The sequence below is a fragment of the Lampetra fluviatilis genome, chromosome 40 (genome assembly GCF_964198595.1).
Source record: "Lampetra fluviatilis chromosome 40, kcLamFluv1.1, whole genome shotgun sequence".
NCBI classification, from domain to species: domain Eukaryota; kingdom Metazoa; phylum Chordata; class Hyperoartia; order Petromyzontiformes; family Petromyzontidae; genus Lampetra; species Lampetra fluviatilis.
The window spans coordinates 4990768-5012107 of NC_136314.1; the positions used below are offsets into that span (position 1 = coordinate 4990768).

Consider the following 21340-nt stretch of genomic DNA (forward strand, 5'->3'; position numbering starts at 1 on the left):
ATCTGATTTTTTCGGGATAAAGAAAGACTCCGATTCCCTCATGGTGTTTACCTTGGCCAAAATAAACAAACAAAAAAACTCCATCATTACCCCATACACTCACCGTAATCACATCGCCGGAAACTTTATCAACGTTACGTCACCCATAACCATCACCATAATCACCCAGTCCTCATCGAAACCTCACCAGCATCACCTCATCTCATTCTAACCCACACCTTCATCCTTACCAAATCTATCAAACTCCTTCACCCGAACCTCCGATTTGCACGGTTGGCTACGTACTGTGCGAAAGAAGTTCAACATACATACACATACCTCACTAAGCCTTACTCTGATCACCTCACCTTTGTCACCATTCTAACCCTCACATTGAACTCTCAACATCACCTCGCTATCATTGGGCACCTCACTCTTACCTCAACATCACCTAAGCCTCACCTTTATCCATTACCACCTCAATCTAACCATAATATTACCTCATTCTAAACATCATCTCACCTCACCAACACCAAACGATCACCTCATCCTCATCTCACCCCGAGCTCACATTGCCCTCTCCTCACTCAGCTATACCAACCGCATGATTGTGTAGTGTCTGCAAAAATCACTCAGACTGACACGTTGTAACCAGTCACCTGCTTACACTTTGTTGACCTTTTCTTGCATCAGTTGTAGGCACTCCTAGGGCTATCTGTACGGTCACTTAGATCTAACTTCTTCCCACTCGTATCTACGTTACACCTCACTTATACTGCTCTCAGCGACTCCACACACAGCGTCTCCGCACACAGCGTCTCCGCACACAGCGTCTCCACACACAGCGTCTCCACACACAGCAGCGTCTTCGCACACAGCGTCTCCACACACAGCGTCTTCGCACACAGCAGCGTCTCACACACAGCGTCTCTCAGCGTCTCCACACACAGCGTCTCACACACAGCGTCTCCGCACACAGCGTCTCTCAGCATCTATACATACAGTGTCTCCACACACAGCAGCGTCTCACACACAGCGTCTCACACACAGCGTCTCCGCACACAGCGTCTCTCAGCATCTATACACACAGCGTCTCCACACACAGCGTCTCACACACACAGCGTCTCACACACAGCGTCTCACACACAGCATCTCTCAGCGTCTATACACACAGCGTCTTCGCACACAGCGTCTCTGCACACAGCGTCCTCGCACTCAGCGTCCTTGCACACAGCGACTCCGCACACAGCGTCATCGCACTCAACGACTCCGCACACAGCGAAGAGAGAGTACAAGTTCAAGCATCAAGAACGAAGCCCGGCCCTTGAGTTAGAGTTTTGTCTAATAAATGCACATAGTAACAACGTGTGTTGGTGTCACTACAACTGGTGTCAGAAGTGGGGTTGAATAAAGATGTCGTGCCCAGGCCGAAAAAAGGAACCCACCGATGACGTCCGACGACAAGGTCCTTCTCCAGAACGTCCTGGGAGAGAACGACCCAAAAACTAACCTCAGGTTGGGACCTGCGAAAGATGCGCACGATGGTACTGACACTGTTCCTGGACGGAGCAGGGGATTGTTGCACCCCATTGTTCCCATAATCCTGTTGTTGCTGTTATTTACTAATTGTGGGAGGTGCATAATCCGCGCAGCAAAAATGCTCACACCACACAATTGTTCTTTCCATTGTTTATTGCCAAGTTGGACACAAGGACACATTGTAAAAACATCATCAAGTTCTGGTGGGTAGATTTCCCCTTGGCTTTTCGTGGTCTGTTGGGTTGATCATTTCCCTCCCGGTGTTAACCGGGACGGCTCGTTTTTCTTAAGGAGAGGGGGGGGGGGGTAATGTAATGACCGAAACAACAGATCACTCACCTAACACAAGTGTATGTGCAAACGGACAGTCAGGAATTCATACAAGGCCTCCGATTGGCGCATGGAGGCCTCAATAGTGATTGGTCGGGAGGCGAGGTTTAGAAGCGATTGCAGAAGAGATTAAAAACGTAAAAGGCGGGAAGCGAGGGTGGACTGTATGGAGGACGGTTGATAACCGTTAGAGGAGGTCACGGATTGGAGACCCGTCAACCCACACGGTTTACCCCGTATTCTTGTACAGGGAAATTGAGTTTTCATGTCCATACGGCGTACAGCCGTTTCAATACGGGCAAAACAATGTTTTATCAATTTATTTGTGTTTCTCGCTTGTGATGGGACTTTGTAAGATGAACGTTGAGATTTATAAGGGCACGGGGTGACCAATAATGTCTGAATTGGTCTGTAATCAGGTAGGGCACTGACAAGGGGTTGACGGGTAAGAGAGAGGGGGCTCGGAAGGTATAAAATGCGATAAGCACAAGGGGGAGGGGACGAGTTCAAACATCAAGAACGAAGCCCGGGGCCTCGAGCTCGACTCGTGTCCTGATCAAGGCCCCGCGAGACCCACGTGTGGAGGCGGCAGCGGCGTCGTCACGACACTTGCACCAATCTGCACAAAGACCCGAATCTGCACCGCGCTCCAGTCCGTACTCCGGTCCGAGTTCCGCGTCCCGTCCAGGATCCGCGCACGATCCAGGATCCGCGCCGTGGAACCCCATTCCGGGTTTCGCAAGCGGGAGCCCAAGATGGAGGCGCACGGGGAGCCCTGGGCTTCGGGGCGGCTCCGCGTGACTTCCCCGTGTCCCCCCGTGTCTCAGTGTCCCCCCGTGTCTCAGTGTCCCCCCGTGTCTCAGTGTCCCCCCGTGTCTCAGTGTCCCCCCGTGTCTCAGTGTCCCCCCGTGTCTCAGTGTCCCCCCGTGTCTCGGTGTCTCCCTGTCTCCCCCTGTCCCCCCGTGTCTCAGTGTCCCCCCGTGTCTCAGTGTCCCCCCGTGTTTCAGTGTCCCCCCGTGTCTCAGTGTCCCCCCGTGTCTCAGTGTCCCCCCGTGTCTCAGTGTCTCCCTGTCTCCCAGTGTCCCCCCGTGTCTCAGTGTCCCCCCGTGTCTCAGTGTCCCCCCGTGTCTCAGTGTCTCCCTGTCTCCCCCTGTTCCCCCGTGTCTCAGTGTCCCCCCGTGTCTCAGTGTCCCCCCGTGTCTCAGTGTCCCCCCGTGTCTCAGTGTCCCCCCGTGTCTCAGTGTCTCCCTGTCTCCCAGTGTCCCCCCGTGTCTCAGTATCCCCCCGTGTCTCAGTGTCCCCCCGTGTCTCAGTGTCTCTCTGTCTCCCAGTGTCCCCCCGTGTCTCAGTGTCCCCTCGTGTCTCAGTGTCTCCCTGTCTCCCAGTGTCCCCCCGTGTCTCAGTGTCCCCCCGTGTCTCAGTGTCTCCCTGTCTCCCAGTGTCCCCCTGTCTCCCAGTGTCTCCCTGTCTCGCAGTGTCCCCCCGTGTCTCAGTGTCTCCCTGTCTCCCAGTGTCTCCCTGTCTCCCCCTGTGCCCCCGTGTCTCAGTGTCTCCCTGTCTCCCCGTGTCTCCCTGTCTCCCCGTGTCTCCCTGTCTCGCAGTGTCCCCCCGTGTCTCAGTGTCTCCCTGTCTCACAGTGTCCCCCTGTCTCCCTGTGTCTCCCTGTCTCCCCCTGTCCCCCTGTCTCACAGTGTCTCCCTGTCTCGCAGTGTCTCCCCATGTCCCCGGGCCTCCCCGTGTCTCAGTGCCTCCCCCTGTCCCCGTGTTCCCCCGTGTCTCAGTGTCCCCCCGCTTCGCCTTGTCTTCCAGTGTCTCCGTGTCTCCCGGTGTCTCACTGCCCCCCCGCGTCGCCGTGTCTCCCAGTGTCCCCGTGTCTCCCAGTGTCCCCGTGTCTCCCAGTGTCCCCGTGTCTCCCCGTGTCTCCATGTCTTTCTGTATCTAACTGTCCCCCAGTGTCTCCTTGTCTCCCTGCGTCTCCGTGTACCCCCATGTCCCCGTGTCTCCCCATGTCCCCGTGTCCCCCCGTGTCTCCGTGTCTCCCCATGTCTCCGTGTCCCCCCGTATCTCCGTGTCTCCCCGGTCCACCCGTATCCCCGTGCGCCTCCCTGTCTCCGTGTCTCCCCGGTCCCCCGGTGTCTCCGTGCCCCTCTGGATCATCGTGTCCCCTGGGATGCCCCAAGTCCCCCTGTCCCTACGCATCCCCTTGTCTCCCCGGGACCCCCATGTCCCCGTGTACCCCCATGTCCCCGTGTCTCCCGGGCCCGCCCGTGTCTCCGTGTCCCTCCTCCAGGTCCCCGTTTCCACCCGCGTCCCCGCCGCGTCCTCCGGCGTCTCCGTGTCTCCCCGTGTCCCCCTGCCCCTCCTCGGGACCCCTCATGCTGGCCGTGCCCTCCGTGTTCGGCCCGGCCTCCGGCACCATCAGCCTTCCGGTGATCATCAGCGCCGAGCTGTGCGGCACTCGGGTCGGCGAGTGCGACCGAGGGGACGATCTGGGAGTCCTCGGAGACCAGGCGGCGTCCCAGGACGGGTCCCAAGAGGGAGCTGAGGCGGGGGATCATCAGCACCACCAGCAGCACCAGCACCACCAGCAGCAGCACCACCAGCAGCAGCTGTACGTGGTTCTCAGCATCGTGGGACCCAGCGCGGACGAGATGGGCCCCGGGCTCGAGCTGGGAGGACCACTGCTGCTGGAGGGAGTCGGGGGAGTGGACGAAGGGGAGGGGGTGGACGGATTGGAATTGGAGAGGGGGGGAGTGGAGGGAGCGGAAGGAATGGCCGGTGTAGGATTGGAGGGTGTGGATGGGTTGGGGTTGGAAGAGGTGGGAACCGAGGGAGTGGAAGTGAGAGGAGGAGACGGAGTAGGAATAGAGGAGGGCTTGGACGGCATGGTACAGCTAGAGGGAATGGGGAGGATTGAGGGGGATGGAGCGGAGAAAGTAGCGGAATTGAGAATGGAAGATTTTGGAGTGGAGAGCACGGAGGATGGAGTGCGTGGATTGGAGAGAGCGGAGAGTGTGGAGGCGGAGCGAGCAGAGGGAGTGGAGGGGGTTGGTTCCCTTCTCTTCCGTGGATCCGTGTCACCTGACAGCTCCAACACAGCGACGCAGCCATGGACGGGGGTCAACACATTCAGCAGCAGCTGTAGCGGCATGATCGGCCTCACCGACAGCAGTGTTATCAATAGCAGCGTGATCCCCACGCCCTATGCCACGGACGGGACCACCTGTGTTCGAGACCTGAAAAACTGCGACCTCGCTGGTGGCGATGTTGTGCCTCACCCCGTCTGGCCGTCGGACGAGGCCAGAGTGGCGGGCGTCGTTTCCGCGGCCTCCGCGGCGCCGTTCGGCCACCCGGGTTCAGACCCGAACCTGGCTTTAGTCGATGCTGGGGCGGCGGAGGGGGAGCCACCACCGCAGGGGGGGGCCCCCGTGGGGGAGGAGGACAAGGCGCTGTTCGCCGTGGTGGGAGACGCGTGCCTCATCGTCGACCTGGACGCGGCCGCCGACAGGGGCGGCGGGAGCAGCGGCGCTGAGGCCATGCGGCGGGACAGCGAAGGGGGCTCGCGGCCCGCTAACGGACGAAGTGACGGGGTCCGCAAGGGGCCGCCGGGCGGCCTGGTTGACCCTCCGGACGGGGGAGAGCGCCTCGGTCGTTCACCCGACGGCCGCCTGGCTGCTGACGGAGACTGCACGCTCGCCGTGACGGGTAGGGGATTTGCGGCGCCCTCGGCAAGTGCAGGGGTCTGGATCGCGCTACGGGGCTACGGGGCTGAAGTTCTGGGGTCAGCCGGTCCAGCACTGAGGTGAAGGATCCAGGGCTGAGGTCAAGTAGACAGGATTAGAGAGTTAAGGATCCAGGTTTGGTGTCCAGCATTCAGGACTGAGTTCAAGGAGTGAGGAGGATTGGGGTCAAGGTGTCGTCGAGGGACGGGAGGTTAAAGCCACATGAAGTTGCCCATACGATTGATTGGGCATGAGTTCCAGGCTCGGTTGTAGCACGAGACCACGTGGATCTGCTTCGTGGGAACCCACAGGCAGCGTGTCCACGCGGGTCACCCTTCACACTCTGGGCCTGTCATGTGTCCAGCAGGAGATGACAGTGATCGTGATATGGGGCGGTAGGGTGATGCAGTGGTAACACTTCAGCCTCGCAGCAAAAGAAGGGCCTGGGTTTGATTCCGAACTTGAGCGCCTTTCTCTACACCGTTGGGTATTTTGTTCTACCCCAAAGCTGAAAAAAGTTAATGATTTAAGTTTGATTTATAACGCAAATTGTATGCAGCGAGTCGCGACACGACCACAAGTCATGCAACGTAACTGGTAATTGCCAGACATGCTGAAAAAATGCTTAAAAAGGACCTGCACATTATACAATTGGGATTACACACATCCTGTGGTGGAAGCAGCGGTTAGCCTGGTGCACTACAGACCCGGCGACCCGAGTTCGATTCCCGTTCACAGCCACCCACACCGCTGATAATTATCTGAACCGGTCCTGGGCCTCTACAAGGTCGATTCAACCTCAAATGAGTACCTGGTGGAGTGTGTACTAAACATCTCCACGAGGGCGACAAAGGGCCTAGTGCTGGCCACCCACCCCCTCGTGCTGTGCCGGCCTTCATAGGTGCTACTTGCTAACAGCACTCGCCCCAATAGTCTGTGAAGACTATACGGGGGATCTTTGTCACTGTGGTACTGCTATGTGCAGGTCGGGGAGACGCAGCGGAGGTGGAAGAGGAGGATGATGACGAGCACTGTAATGGCCAGGAGTTCCCGTGCACCGTCGACTGCTGCCACAGCGTATACAGCAGCATGCGCAAGCTGCAGGTGCACATGATGGCGCACACTTACGGGCGCCCCTACAGGTCAGTGCCGCCACGAGTCAGCAGCTTGCCCACAGGGCGGCGCGTCGATTCATATCGGTTGATCTCGGTTTACGTCAATAAAATTATTGTCGCGTAACACGGCCTGTCAACAAAATTGTGGGCGGAAAATTCTAAAATCGCTAAACTTTACGCGGTGAGGACTACGATGCAGTTCTTCATGAAATACTGGAGTGTTATTGTTTTTGTTGCATAATGCACAAAAGGATGAGTTCCTTTCCTGTTCTAATTCATGCGCCCGTCAAACCATCCACAACGCAGGTGCACGTGGGACGACTGTGGCTGGTCCTTCACCTCATCGTACAAGCTGAAGCGGCACTTCGTCTCGCATGAGAAGCAGCGTCCGTTCGTGTGCGAGGAGGCCGACTGCGGCAAGCGCTTTTCCACCGTCTACAACCTCAAGGCCCACCGGCGCGCGCACGGCGCCGGGGTCACCGGCGCGCCCGCCTGCCTCCTCTGCGGCGCCGCCTTCGCGACGCCGGCTCGCCTCGCTGCTCACCAACGCGTCCACGCCGAGCCTCGCCGCCCGCACCTGTGCGACTTCCCCGGTGCGACGGCGAAACGGCCGGTGTGGTGTGGTCAGGGCAAGGAAGCGCGGCCGCTGTGGCTGGGGATATGTGGGTGACAGTGTGTCTGGAGGGACTAGGAGGCAGTTGTCGGCACGGTGAGCCCAGAAGAGGGAGTGGTTGATGGCGTATGCCTGCGGGAATATCTGGCGGTGTGTGAGAGGTGTGTAGTCAGTGGTGTGCACGTGCTATGTAGTTGGTGTGTGGCTTTTGGCGCTGTCGCTCACGTACTCTGCCAGTGTTTCTGAAAGTGACAATGTAGCTGATGGCGTGGCCGTAGATGTGGCTATCGGAGTATGCATGTGGCGTTAGCCGGCCAGTGTGGCGTTAGCCGGCCAGTGTGAATGAGGGATACGGGCAGCCGGCTCCCCCTCGACCACGTCTTAACCACGTGGTGTCCATTGCCCCGGCAGGCTGCGAGAAGACCTTCTCGACGGCGAACGCACTGGGCGCGCACCGGCGCTCGCATGCACGCGCGCGCGAGCTCTTTGTGTGTTCCTACCCGGGCTGCGGGAAGACGTACGACAAGGCGTGCCGCCTCACGCTGCATCTGCGCAGCCACACCGGTAAGCGCCGGCGCACGGTGGGGTGGGTTGGTGGGTGGCACGCCAAACCACCAACAGCACCAGCAGCACCGGCAGCAGCACCGGCAATGGTGTCACCAACACCACGCTTGAGAACGCAGCACTACTGGACATCTGTAAAAAAAGTGCTTCATCGGCTTCCTTCTAGTATAAATGTTTTGATTCTGTACATCACATCGCTAACCTCACCTATTGTTGTTCAGGTGAGCGCCCGTTCACCTGTGAGCACGAGGGCTGTGGATGGACATTCACCTGCATGTCCAAGCTGCTGCGTCACAAGAGGTGGGTGTGCATCTTTCTTTCAAATGGTTCAGCACCCATTGCTGTCCGTCGTTCGATTTGTTTTCCAGCCCGCCCGCGTTTTTCTGGTGTGGTAGCTTTTCTCATCTTTGGCACAAAGCGTTTGATTTGGATGGGGCCTGCGTGTTGTCGTCGCACTACCACGTCATGACAGCCCGAGCGCATGCTGCCCGCCCACCGTCCCCCACCCCACCGTTCCCCGTCGTGCGTCACCAGGAAGCACGCTGACGAGCGGAGGTTCGCATGCCGGGAGCCGGGTTGCGGCAAGACCTTCACGAGGGCCGAGCACCTCAAGGGCCACACCATCACCCACTCGGGCACGCGGCCCTTCACCTGCGACGTGCAGGGTGAGGGTTCACGTGTTCCTGCCATAGTCGCTCTACGTCTATTGAACGGTTCTGTAACTCTGTAATTTTACTGTGGAGCAAGGTTATAAGAGTTTGAGAAAAGAGATGATGGGGGTGGGGAATTCCAAAGTGGGGCAGTGCGAGAAGCAGAAAGACTCGCAGTGTGGTGAGAGGGTGGGTTTGTGAGTAGGTGAATGAGTGAATGTTTGGGCGAGTGAGTGGATGAGTGAGTGAGTTGTTGTGACCTTCAGTGTGGTGATTGAATGCAGCAAGGATGATGAGACAAATTGGTCAATTGTCCGGTAGAGACCGAGTCCTCATCTACGAGTGGAGAAATCAATGAGGTACAGTAGCCATGGTAGTAGTAGCTATAGAAGAGTGAAAAGGGGGGGACTGACCACTGGCGAGCAAGCGAGTGACTGGAGTGGGCATGCCTCCGCGCCGTGTTGTCTTTTCCACCCCGCAGGCTGCGGCGCCCGTTTCTCCGCACGCAGCAGCCTCTACGTTCACTCGCGCAAGCACGGTGCCGGCGGCGACGGCGAGGGCGGCGAAGGGCTGCGCTCGCAGTGCCCCGTGGCCACGTGCGGAAAGCTCTTCGCTTCCGTGCACAGCGTCAAGGCGCACATGATGAAGCTACACAACGTGAGCCCCGGTGAGTGGAGATAGGGCGGCGCGCTGTGCGCCGTTGCGTCACCACACCGAGCACCCCGTGCCGCCGCCAGCGGGACTTGCCGGGGACCGGGTGCCGTCGGCGCTGTCGGGCGTTGTGTTAAATCTCCCGTTGGAATTGGTTGTTGCGTTAGAGATTCACGCGTCAAAATGTTTGAATTAGTAGCAACACAGCCGAGCACGCATTTCACATTTTTTACAGTTATGTTTTATTACTTTCAGATATATGGATTAACTAAATCATATATTTTGATTGTGAGAGGTGGCCAAGATTTTGGGAACCCTTGATCCAGCAGTGAGTTGGCCATGGCCGATGATGGGGGGAGTGGTGGCGCAGTGGTTAACGCGCTCTACTCTAAACCCGGCGATCTCGCTTCCAGTCCTCACCATGACTCGGTGGCGAGTGAAATCATAACTGGTCCTGGGTTCAAACCTTGACCAACCGGCACTACCCAGTGTGGCGACGAGCAGTCAACCACCCTCATAACCCGACACGGCGCGGCGAGGCCTTCATCCGACGGTGAATTGACGAGGCGTTGCCACGCGCGTGCCCGTCCCAAACTCCCACAGCCCAGTTCGCTCTCCTCGAGCAGTCCGGCTGCCTCGTCCCGGCCTGCGACCCGGACGATGACCCCAGTGGCGGCAGTGTCGACCCCAAGCTGCTGACGTCCGACCTCTCTTCTTCCTGCCTTACCGCAACCTCCGACCCCCTGAGCGGCGGGGGGTCGCCGCCGAGCTACGGGGACGACGTGCTCACGGTGGACGGCACAGCGATCGGCGGCGGTGCTCGCGGGCGCTTGTGCCGGACCTCGCCGCAAGATACCAAGCGAGGGGGCGCGGGAGGAAGCGGTTCACCGGCTGGGCAGGGCCTGGCACAGGGCGGTGCCGCGCCGGCAGAACGGCGCCGGCAGCACCAGCAGCAGCACGGAGTGGAGGACCAGGATGGTGCCGCCGCCGCCACCGCCAGCACAGAGACGACCGGTGTCATTTGCCCGGGCCTGCTGGGAAGCTTGTGCATGAAGCTGGAGTCCACTGCCACGCTCGGCGCGGAGTTGCCGAGTCCCCCGCCTTCTTTTGCCGGTGCAGAGGCCGGCACCGTTTTGGCGGCGGGCGGCCACGACACGTGTGCCATGCGCCAATCCTCGGTGGTGCTGTCCCACACGCCGCTGAGCCTCGAGATGCTGCCGTCATCGCTGCCTCCCGCCGCTTGCGCCGAAGCCCAAGCGCTGGGGCTGCTGGCGCCGCTGGGGGGAGGGGGGGAGCAGGCCAAGGCGCTCGCACCGGCGTTCTGCGGCCTGGGATCGCTGAGTCCAGGGGAGGTGGACGTGGCGCTGGCATCGGTGCAGGCGCTGCTGGTGAGGCCGCGTGTGTTATTTTTTTTTATACTTTTTTTCTGCGGCCCCAGAGTTTGACCAGTTTGGTTCTGGCATCCTTCGGCAAAGAGCCCTGCGCCGGCACAGCTTGGATTTGCCAGTGGAAAATTGTTATACGTTGCCCTCACGTGTCCGTCCGTGTCGCCCTGGTGTGCTCGTCCGTCCGCTCAGGAGAGCGGGGGCTCTGCGCGCACCGACTACCGTTCCGTGCAGTTGGCCAAGCACAGGAAGCGCAAGATCGGTGCCGCCCCCTACAGCGCTGGTACCGCACCTGGCACCGCTGTTCTGTGTCTCGATGCTTGCACATGGGCTGCATCGTCGCCCTGTGTAGCTACATCCATGTCGCCCAGCAGAACAGTTTCAGTCTCAACTTGGTCTCCCATGTCGCGTTTTTAAAACCACGATCGTGCCGCAGCAGGCAGACCGGCGGTCTTATTTTGTCACGGTGATTCAGATTCACGCCTCTTTATTTTCCAGAAGTAGGGTGAAACGTCACCATACTGCTCAGTGCAGTACAGGACGCGGAAGATGCCGCTGATGTTGACCTTGGCTGAGACACGAACCCAGGTCGCTGGGTTCATAGCGCAGTGTGCAAAGTGCCAGAACACCGCGCTCTCGTATAATGAATTGCACATCATAAACTTTATGATAATGGCTATTAATGATGACAATGATGGCTGTTAATGATGACAATGATGATCGTGTTGACAATCGCCAATGATGGTGGTGATGATGACACTGGTGATGATACCGACGGTGGGACATCTTGGCAGGGGCTTCTGGCAAGAAGAAGAGCAAGTCAAGTCGGGCTGTCACGGCCGGGGTTACTGGTGCTTACTCGAGCACGCTGGCGCTGCAGGACCCGGGTAGCACTGGCGCGCACTACCTGCAGGTGCAGATACTGCAGGTATGGCACGTGGCACGTGGCACGCGGCACGCATATCGGCTACGCGTTCTGGCACGCTGGTGGTGCGGCGGTGCTCACGGTATTGTGGCGGTGCTCACGGTATTGTGGCGGTGCGCACGGTATTGTGGCGGTGCTCACGGTATTGTGGCGGTGCTCACGGTATTGTGGCGGTGCGCACGGTATTGTGGCGGTGCTCACGGTATTGTGGCGGTGCTCACGGTATTGTGGCGGTGCTCACGGTATTGTGGCGTTCATGGTGGGTGCGGTTCTGCTCGCGGTGTGTGCAGGACGAGGCAGGCGGCGAGGGGGACCTGTCGTTTGGGCTGGGCTCGCAAGGCCCTCACTCGTCGCACTCCACGGACCTTCCCGTGCACATCCTGCAGGTGAGGCCACCCTCGCCGAAACCCCGCCGCATTTAAACCGCGGCGGGGCACGGTGGGGCCCGTTGGCGTTGTAGACGGGGTCAAGTTGATATCGCTGCATTTGGGCAGAGATGTGGACGCCACGTGCATTTGAGCGATCACGTTCACGTTGGTGGTGCACGTACGTCGTTGCCATGTGGGTGCCGTGGTGACAGGAGGGGGTCACACGTTTGTCAATGTCTGAATAGTGATATGTCAGTGTGGTGGGCATGGGCCCCGACGTAGAAAATAAAATGGAGGCGGTGCCTGGGTTTACTTTCGCGGACCCCGGTGCAGTTGCACGCCTTGCACACTCGCTGGTCACCAATGCAGCGTGCGTATTTCCCTCGTTCTAGGAACAGGCGTCGTGCGCTGCAGGCGAGGAGGAGGTGGGCGACTTTGGCCTCGTTCACCCGGGCAGCTCGCAGTTTCCGGGAAGCACCATCAACCTCCAGGACCTCGAGTAGACCCCCGACCACTTCCACCGGACCCGACAGCTACAGCCCCTCACCCCGAGTGCACGGCGACACCCACCGCCACAGCGGCTGCAGCGCTTGAGGAGGCTGGGAGCATCGCCCGACGAGACCCGTGGGGCGGGCGGCGACGAGTCTGGGCTTCGCAGGCCTGCTGCTTGCCTTCCCAGAGGACTTTGGAAGCGCGATGGGGCTTCCCGTGGCGAGGTTACCTCCACGGAGCAAGTTTACAAAGTGTACAGAACGCGAAGATGATGGTTTTGGGGAGCGTGCGTGTTGTGCATCTGCGTGGTCATATGTGGGCGCTTGTACATAGGATGTTGGGAAATGGATGGACGGACTTTTTTTAAGGACGCGTGCCTTTAATTGCGAAGAGGAAAGTGTACTTAAGGGACACACGGCTGCGCCTGATAGTAAGGCGGCAGCATGGACAGATTCACGTGTAACACGTCATTTATTTAAATTCGTCGGTCACACACGCACACATCCCAGCTCTGAAACATGGAGACGTTTAAACCTGACAATCGCACCCCCATGTGCTACCTGTGTTTAACTGGGCGTTGGGCGGAGGTTACTCTGTCTGCCAGGTGTGGCTGGGCTAATCTGTGATAAAGTAGTTCGACTGCGGGGCTAAGGTGTGTATGGACCGGCTTGGACTCATGTCGGCTTGGACTGCGCTGAGTCTGGGCGGTGTTTCCATGATTGGACCAGGCCAGTGCAAAAAAGAAATTACATGGCGATCCATTCATAGCTACCCCATTGTTTCTAATGATACCTCTTCTCAACTGGTGACTACATATTGTGGAAGCAAGCTGTTACGGTTGAACAGAGTAGGAAAGTGGTAGCATTGATGGAGATAGGTGTGAGACGCGTCGAAATTTTGAGATGATCATCTCTATAACACCTTCCTATTTTAGCGGGGTGTTTATAACTGGGTCACCCCTTATTTACGTTGGCTTGGGATAACCTCGCCCATGCCTACGTGCAATATTATGTAAACGTAAATCTTTCGAGTGATAAAGGACGGTGAGGAAGTGAGGGGAAGATGGAGCAGGGAGGGGCTAAGCCAACAGAGTATGGTGGTGGTGGTGGTGGAGTACGCGGATCCCAGCCCAGGTGGAACGCCCCAGGGCTATTCCTGGGCCGGCAGGGAAGACGGCTGAGCTTGCGAGTGGTTGTGGGAGTCCCGCGCTAGGCCGAGTTGTTTTGGGCCGATCCAGGCTGGGGTGGGCCGAACGCGTCCATGGTGCGCAGCACGAGGCCGAGGTGGTCGAGGTACGAGGAGACGGAGACGCGCAAGATCCGCGCCTCTGCAGCGCTCCAGCGGCTAACCACACAGCGGAGAAAGAGCGGGACACTGAATACGCAGCACACGCCAGCACACGCCAGCACACGCCAGCACACGCCAGCACACGCCAGCACACGCCAGCACACGCCAGCACACGCCAGCACACGCCAGCACACGCCAGCACAATACAGCACACAACACAGAGCGGGCCACTGAATACGCAGCACACGCCAGCACGCCAGCACACGCACACAACACAGAGAGCGGGCCACTGAATACGCAGTACACACCAGTACACGCCAGCACACACCAGCACACGCACACAGCAGACAGAGAGCGGGTCACTGAACTCGCAGCACGTGTAGGGCACACATACGGTACAGAGCACATCGCAGTAAAGCTCAGCACAGGTAGAAGACTACACATCAGAACAGCTTAGCATAGATCGCAGTGTACAGAGCGCACAGCACAAAACGACACCGTATATACGACAGTTCACGACACCCAACACAATATGGACCACAACAGTACAGAACACATCGCCCAAAGACACACACGCATCTCGTTTAGCGTAAACCATCACGCGAGCTCCGGGTCATCATCGCAGTCGCGGCTTGTGGCTCGCCATCCAACAAAGATGGTGGTCGCCGCATCTCGCGCGTTCAGATGTGCCGTCTGGAACGCTCCTTCTATATGAGCGCACCCGTCCACCCCTTACCAGTGCCCCCCCCTTGTTACAGACCAATTCAGACCGTATTGGTCACCCCGTGCTTTTATAAATCTCAACGTTCATCCTACAAAGTGCCATCACAAGGGAGAAACACAAATGGACACAAACATTATTTTGCCCGCGTTGAAACGTCTGTACGCCCTATGGACCTGAAAACTAAATTTACGGGGTAAACAACATTACGGGTTGACGGATTTGTATCAGGAAGCCAATGTAAGCTAGACACGTTTAATTTAGATTGGATAATTAATTTCTTTACAACCACTTGTGTGTTAGTTTGTTGTCCTTCCCCCGGCACCACCAATTCGCGTGTTTGGCTACAAGAAGTTCAACGTCCTCTCCGTGGGGCGCGGAGCACACGGAGCAGAAGTTCGCGACTGCCGATTGCTCCTCGCAGGGGACATCCAAGAACCCCAACAACAGGCCGCCTGATTTGCCCGGCACTCTTCCCCTGGACCCCCTCGGAACACTTTAGGACCCCCACTAGAACCCCTTTCCGACCCCCACTAGAACCCCTTTCCGACCCCCACTAGAACCCCTTTCCGACCCCCACTAGAACCCCTTTAGGACCCCTCTAGGAACACTTTAGGACCTCCCCTAGAACCCCTTTAGGACCTCCACTAGGAACACTTTAGGACCCCCACTAGGAACACTTTAGGACCTCCCCTAGAACCCCTTTAGGAACCCCCCTAGAACCCCTTTACGACCCCCACTAGAACACCTTTAGGACCTCCCCTAGGAACACTTTAGGACCCCCACTAGAACCCCTTTAGGACCCCCACTAGAACCCCTTTAGGACCCCCACTAGAACACCTTTAGGACCTCCCCTAGGAACACTTTAGGACCTCCCCTAGGAACACTTTAGGACCCCCACTAGAACACCTTTAGGACCCCCACTATGAACACTTTAGGACCCCCCCCCCACTAGAACCCCTTTAGGACCCCCACTATGAACACTTTAGAACCCCTTTAGGACCTCCCCTAGGAACACTTTAGAACCCCCCTAGAACCCCTTTACGACCCCCCCTAGGAACACTTTAGGACCCCCACTAGAACTCCCTTTCCGACCCCCTCGGACCCTTTTAGGACCCCCACTCGGACCCCCGGACCCGGCACCCACACGCCCAGGGTGGCTCCTCCAAGGCGCAGCTCCTCCACGCGGGAGACGCCGCGGCCACGTGGCTCGGGATCGACGCTCAGGACCGCACACGCGATGCGCGCCTCGCGTGCCGAGGGGAACGGCACCTCCAGCTCGCTGGAGGCCTCGCGTTAAGGTTGCGCCAGTGTGGGAGTGGTGGATGGGGGGCGAGAGAGACAAAGGCGGAGTTGGGAACATCATCAGCTCGGGGTCCCAATATTTAATGTCTCGCACGGTGGCACCTTGGGCAGCTGCTATTATTATTCTATACCGCGGCCGCCTCCTGCCCTAATCAGAACATCGTTACACGCACACACACGTGTTAGTCTACACACGTGTTGTTAGTTCACGCACGTGTTGTTAGTTCACGCACGTGTTGTTAGTTCACGCACGTGTTGTTAGTTCACGCACGTGTTGTTAGTTCACGCACGTGTTGTTAGTTCACACACGTGTTAGTCTACGCACGTGTTGTTAGTTCACACGTGTTAGTTCACACGTGTTGTTAGTTCACGCACGTGTTGTTAGTTAACGCACGTGTTGTTAGTTAACGCACGTGTTGTTAGTTAACGCACGTGTTGTTAGTTCACGCACGTGTTGTTAGTTCACGCACGTGTTGTTAGTTCACACGTGTTGTTAGTTCACGCACGTGTTGTTAGTTAACGCACGTGTTGTTAGTTCACGCACGTGTTGTTAGTTCACACGTGTTGTTAGTTAACACACGTGTTGTTAGTTCACACACGTGTTGTTAGTTCACACGTGTTGTTAGTTAACACACGTGTTGTTAGTTCACGCACGTGTTGTTAGTTCACACGTGTTGTTAGTTCACACACGTGTTGTTAGTTCACGCACGTGTTGTTAGTTCACACGTGTTGTTAGTTAACGCACGTGTTGTTAGTTCACGCACGTGTTGTTAGTTCACACGTGTTGTTAGTTCACGCACGTGTTGTTAGTTCACGCACGTGTTGTTAGTTAACACACGTGTTGTTAGTTCACACGTGTTGTTAGTTCACACGTGTTGTTAGTTCACGCACGTGTTGTTAGTTCACGCACGTGTTGTTAGTTCACGCACGTGTTGTTAGTTCACACGTGTTGTTAGTTCACGCACGTGTTGTTAGTTCACGCACGTGTTGTTAGTTCACGCACGTGTTGTTAGTTCACGCACGTGTTGTTAGTTCACGCACGTGTTGTTAGTTCACGCACGTGTTGTTAGTTCACACGTGTTGTTAGTTCACACACGTGTTGTTAGTTCACGCACGTGTTGTTAGTTCACACGTGTTGTTAGTTAACACACGTGTTGTTAGTTCACGCACGTGTTGTTAGTTCACACGTGTTGTTAGTTCACGCACGTGTTGTTAGTTCACGCACGTGTTGTTAGTTAACACACGTGTTGTTAGTTCACACGTGTTGTTAGTTCACACGTGTTGTTAGTTCACGCACGTGTTGTTAGTTCACGCACGTGTTGTTAGTTCACGCACGTGTTGTTAGTTCACACGTGTTGTTAGTTCACGCACGTGTTGTTAGTTCACGCACGTGTTGTTAGTTCACGCACGTGTTGTTAGTTCACGCACGTGTTGTTAGTTCACGCACGTGTTGTTAGTTCACGCACGTGTTGTTAGTTCACGCACGTGTTGTTAGTTCACGCACGTGTTGTTAGTTCACGCACGTGTTGTTAGTTCACGCACGTGTTGTTAGTTCACGCACGTGTTGTTAGTTCACGCACGTGTTGTTAGTTCACGCACGTGTTGTTAGTTCACACGTGTTGTTAGTTAACACACGTGTTGTTAGTTCACGCACGTGTTGTTAGTTCACACGTGTTGTTAGTTCACACACGTGTTGTTAGTTCACGCACGTGTTGTTAGTTCACACGTGTTGTTAGTTCACACGTGTTGTTAGTTCACGCACGTGTTGTTAGTTCACGCACGTGTTGTTAGTTCACGCACGTGTTGTTAGTTCACGCACGTGTTGTTAGTTCACGCACGTGTTGTTAGTTCACACATGTTGTTAGTTCACACGTGTTGTTAGTTCACGCACGTGTTGTTAGTTCACACGTGTTGTTAGTTCACACGTGTTGTTAGTTCACGCACGTGTTGTTAGTTCACGCACGTGTTGTTAGTTCACACGTGTTGTTAGTTCACGCACGTGTTGTTAGTTCACGCACGTGTTGTTAGTTCACGCACGTGTTGTTAGTTCACACGTGTTGTTAGTTCATGCACGTGTTGTTAGTTCACACGTGTTGTTAGTTAACGCACGTGTTGTTAGTTCACACACGTGTTGTTAGTTCACACACGTGTTGTTAGTTGACGCACGTGTTGTTAGTTCACACACGTGTTGTTAGTTCACGCACGTGTTGTTAGTTCACACGTGTTGTTAGTTCACACGTGTTGTTAGTTCACGCACGTGTTGTTAGTTCACACGTGTTGTTAGTTCACGCACGTGTTGTTAGTTCACGCACGTGTTGTTAGTTCACATACGTGTTGTTAGTTCACGCACGTGTTGTTAGTTCACACACGTGTTGTTAGTTCACGCACGTGTTGTTAGTTCACGCACGTGTTGTTAGTTCACGCACGTGTTGTTAGTTCACATACGTGTTGTTAGTTCACGCACGTGTTGTTAGTTCACACGTGTTGTTAGTTCACGCACGTGTTGTTAGTTCACATACGTGTTGTTAGTTCATGCACGTGTTGTTAGTTCACACACATGTTGTTAGTTAACGCACGTGTTGTTAGTTCACGCACGTGTTGTTAGTTCACGCACGTGTTGTTAGTTCACGCACGTGTTGTTAGTTCACACGTGTTGTTAGTTCACGCACGTGTTGTTAGTTCACGCACGTGTTGTTAGTTCACACGTGTTGTTAGTTCACGCACGTGTTGTTAGTTCACACGTGTTGTTAGTTCACGCACGTGTTGTTAGTTCACGCACGTGTTGTTAGTTCACGCACGTGTTGTTAGTTCACGCACGTGTTGTTAGTTCACGCACGTGTTGTTAGTTCACGCACGTGTTGTTAGTTCACACGTGTTGTTAGTTCACGCACGTGTTGTTAGTTCACGCACGTGTTGTTAGTTCACACGTGTTGTTAGTTCACGCACGTGTTGTTAGTTCACGCACGTGTTGTTAGTTCACGCACGTGTTGTTAGTTCACGCACGTGTTGTTAGTTCACGCACGTGTTGTTAGTTCACACGTGTTGTTAGTTCACGCACGTGTTGTTAGTTCACGCACGTGTTGTTAGTTCACGCACGTGTTGTTAGTTCACACGTGTTGTTAGTTAACGCACGTGTTGTTAGTTGACGCACGTGTTGTTAGTTCACACGTGTTGTTAGTTCACGCACGTGTTGTTAGTTCACACGTGTTGTTAGTTCACGCACGTGTTGTTAGTTCACGCACGTGTTGTTAGTTGACGCACGTGTTGTTAGTTCACACACGTGTTGTTAGTTGACGCACGTGTTGTTAGTTCACACACGTGTTGTTAGTTCACGCACGTGTTGTTAGTTCACACGTGTTGTTAGTTCACGCACGTGTTGTTAGTTCACGCACGTGTTGTTAGTTCACGCACGTGTTGTTAGTTCACGCACGTGTTGTTAGTTCACACGTGTTGTTAGTTCACGCACGTGTTGTTAGTTAACGCACGTGTTGTTAGTTCACACACATGTTGTTAGTTCACACACGTGTTGTTAGTTCACGCACGTGTTGTTAGTTCACACACATGTTGTTAGTTCACGCACGTGTTGTTAGTTCACGCACGTGTTGTTAGTTCACACGTGTTGTTAGTTCACGCACGTGTTGTTAGTTCACACACGTGTTGTTAGTTCACACGTGTTGTTAGTTCACGCACGTGTTGTTAGTTCACGCACGTGTTGTTAGTTCACGCACGTGTTGTTAGTTCACGCACGTGTTGTTAGTTCACGCACGTGTTGTTAGTTCACGCACGTGTTGTTAGTTCACACACGTGTTGTTAGTTCACGCACGTGTTGTTAGTTCACACACATGTTGTTAGTTCACGCACGTGTTGTTAGTTCACGCACGTGTTGTTAGTTCACACACGTGTTGTTAGTTCACGCACGTGTTGTTAGTTCACACACGTGTTGTTAGTTCACACGTGTTGTTAGTTCACGCACGTGTTGTTAGTTCACACACGTGTTGTTAGTTCACACACGTGTTGTTAGTTCACAAACGTGTTGTTAGTTCACACACGTGTTGTTAGTTCACACACGTGTTGTTAGTTCACGCTCTTGTTGAGAACACATTTCACGGTGGTTGTCAAATGCCCGACTCATTGCTTTGGCCACAAAGGGACCCCCCCTCTCCCTGCCCCCACGCGAGTTACGCTCCTGGTGTAAAGTTAAATCATTCGCCACAGACGAGTGCTGTTAATGTAAAGCCATCGCTTCCTTCCTTCTGCCAGACGACGTCGAAATTCGAAGGTGGCGCGCGCGCGCGCGTTCCTGTAACTCTTCTAGATTCGGGGCTTCTAGCCGGGTCTGCACACACTGAACATGAGTGCTTCAATGTTTTACACACAAATATGACTATCGTCATGAATGTGATGTTAATAGATTCACAAAGTCACGAGTCCCCACTTGTTCTCGCCATCGTTGCCAACGCGGGCCTGGAATCTTCTCCAGGTGATCTCCAGAGCCCAGAGGGCACACTTCTTGTGCTCTCGTTGCACATCCTGAGACGTGTTTACACGTGCTGCTTGAAGCACCGCCCTGTACACGTGCTGCTTGAAGCACCACCCTGTACACGTGCTGCTTGAAGCACCACCCTGTACACGTGCTGCTTGAAGCACCACCCTGTACACGTGCTGCTTGAAGCACCACCCTGTACACGTGCTGCTTGAAGCACCACCCTGTACACGTGCTGCTTGAAGCACCACCCTGTACACGTGCTGCTTGAAGCACCACCCTGTACACGTGCTGTTTGAAGCACCACCCTGTACACGTGCTGTTTGAAGCACCACCCTGTACACGTGCTGCTTGAAGCACCACCCTGTACACGTGCTGCTTGAAGCACCACCCTGTACACGTGCTGTTTGAAGCACCACCCTGTACACGTGCTGCTTGAAGCACCACCCTGTACACGTGCTGTTTGAAGCACCACCCTGTACACGTGCTGCTTGAAGCACCACCCTGTACACGTGCTGTTTGAAGCACCACCCTGTACACGTGCTGCTTGAAGCACCACCCTGTACACGTGCTGTTTGAAGCACCACCCTGTACACGTGCTGTTTGAAGCACCACCCTGTACACGTGCTGTTTGAAGCACCACCCTGTACTCCCACCACTCGGCACACCACGTCGATGGAAACTCCTCTCGCTATGCGCGTGCGACCGATTGCCCCGTGCCATCTCTCCCGGTTTCACCGGGGTGATGCCGGATCCATGCCCTGTGCTCACTGGGGCACTTCACCTCTACACTGCGGGCAGGGGAGGGCAGTCTGTGCCGCACTATAATATATATAACAGACTGTTGTCATCTACTCCTAGGCTCCCCCTGCTGCAAAGCTCGCAACGACGCTCCTGGCGAGGCGCGCTCAGCTAGCCGCCGCACGCGGCCGCACAGGCGTGGGAGGGAGGGGGGGAAAGAGGCCCTCATCCAGCAGTGGATTGGCATCCACCGCTCTCTCTCGTACTCGCCACTGCCCAAGCGAGGGAAGGATACAAGCCCAGCGGCTGCTCGCCCATCGTGTCGGGGGTGGGGGGGGCCCCCCGCGGGAAGTCCAAAGCGTCGTGCGCGGAGAGACCTCGAGCAGCGCCGCCTAAACACGTGCGGCCCGGAACTCGGGTGGCGGAAGCCGGAACGAAAGACCCACCGCGGTTTTCCGCGGGGGGGGGGG

At 55.8% G+C, this 21340-nt stretch overlaps 2 protein-coding genes across 3 annotated transcripts; one reads left to right on the forward strand and one right to left on the reverse strand.

Moving 5' to 3' along the window:
• The first annotated feature begins 4612 nt into the window (after positions 1 to 4612).
• ZXDC (ZXD family zinc finger C) lies at positions 4613 to 12823 on the forward strand. Of its 2 annotated transcripts, none has more exons than XM_078874919.1 (12): positions 4613 to 5553; positions 6556 to 6712; positions 6992 to 7278; positions 7710 to 7862; positions 8084 to 8162; positions 8397 to 8527; positions 8994 to 9179; positions 9767 to 10551; positions 10741 to 10831; positions 11343 to 11476; positions 11764 to 11859; positions 12234 to 12823. In XM_078874919.1, the coding sequence occupies exons 1-12, from the start codon at positions 4620 to 4622 to the stop codon at positions 12342 to 12344; spliced, it is 3144 nt and encodes a 1047-aa protein (XP_078731045.1). In that variant the 5' UTR covers positions 4613 to 4619; the 3' UTR covers positions 12345 to 12823. The 2 variants fall into 2 exon arrangements, with proteins under 2 accessions (XP_078731045.1, XP_078731046.1); XM_078874920.1 differs by having other exon boundaries at positions 5410 to 6087.
• LOC144946149 (EKC/KEOPS complex subunit LAGE3-like) lies at positions 12786 to 21337 on the reverse strand. Its single transcript, XM_078874922.1, has 3 exons — positions 21166 to 21337; positions 15489 to 15623; positions 12786 to 13677 (listed from the first exon to the last, which is right to left on the reverse strand). The coding sequence occupies exons 1-3, from the start codon at positions 21186 to 21188 to the stop codon at positions 13542 to 13544; spliced, it is 294 nt and encodes a 97-aa protein (XP_078731048.1). The 5' UTR covers positions 21189 to 21337; the 3' UTR covers positions 12786 to 13541.
• Between the last annotated feature and the right edge of the window lie 3 nt (positions 21338 to 21340).

What these genes read in the sequence shown, in the direction of transcription:
- ZXDC (XM_078874919.1), top strand. Translation starts at nt 4,620, where the DNA reads ATGGCCGGTGTAGGATTGGAGGGTGTGGATGGGTTGGGGTTGGAAGAG. An exon ending in GCACCTGTGCGACTTCCCCG is followed by an intron (nt 7,279 to 7,709) that starts GTGCGACGGCGA and finishes TTGCCCCGGCAG; the next exon opens with GCTGCGAGAAGACCTTCTCG. An exon ending in TTCCCGTGCACATCCTGCAG is followed by an intron (nt 11,860 to 12,233) that starts GTGAGGCCACCC and finishes CCCTCGTTCTAG; the next exon opens with GAACAGGCGTCGTGCGCTGC.
- LOC144946149 (XM_078874922.1), bottom strand. Translation starts at nt 21,188, where the DNA reads ATGGGCGAGCAGCCGCTGGGCTT. An exon ending in GGCGAGCAGCCGCTGGGCTT is followed by an intron (nt 15,624 to 21,165) that starts GTATCCTTCCCT and finishes CGAGGCCTCCAG; the next exon opens with CGAGCTGGAGGTGCCGTTCC. An exon ending in GGAGGAGCCACCCTGGGCGT is followed by an intron (nt 13,678 to 15,488) that starts GTGGGTGCCGGG and finishes CTGTGTGGTTAG; the next exon opens with CCGCTGGAGCGCTGCAGAGG.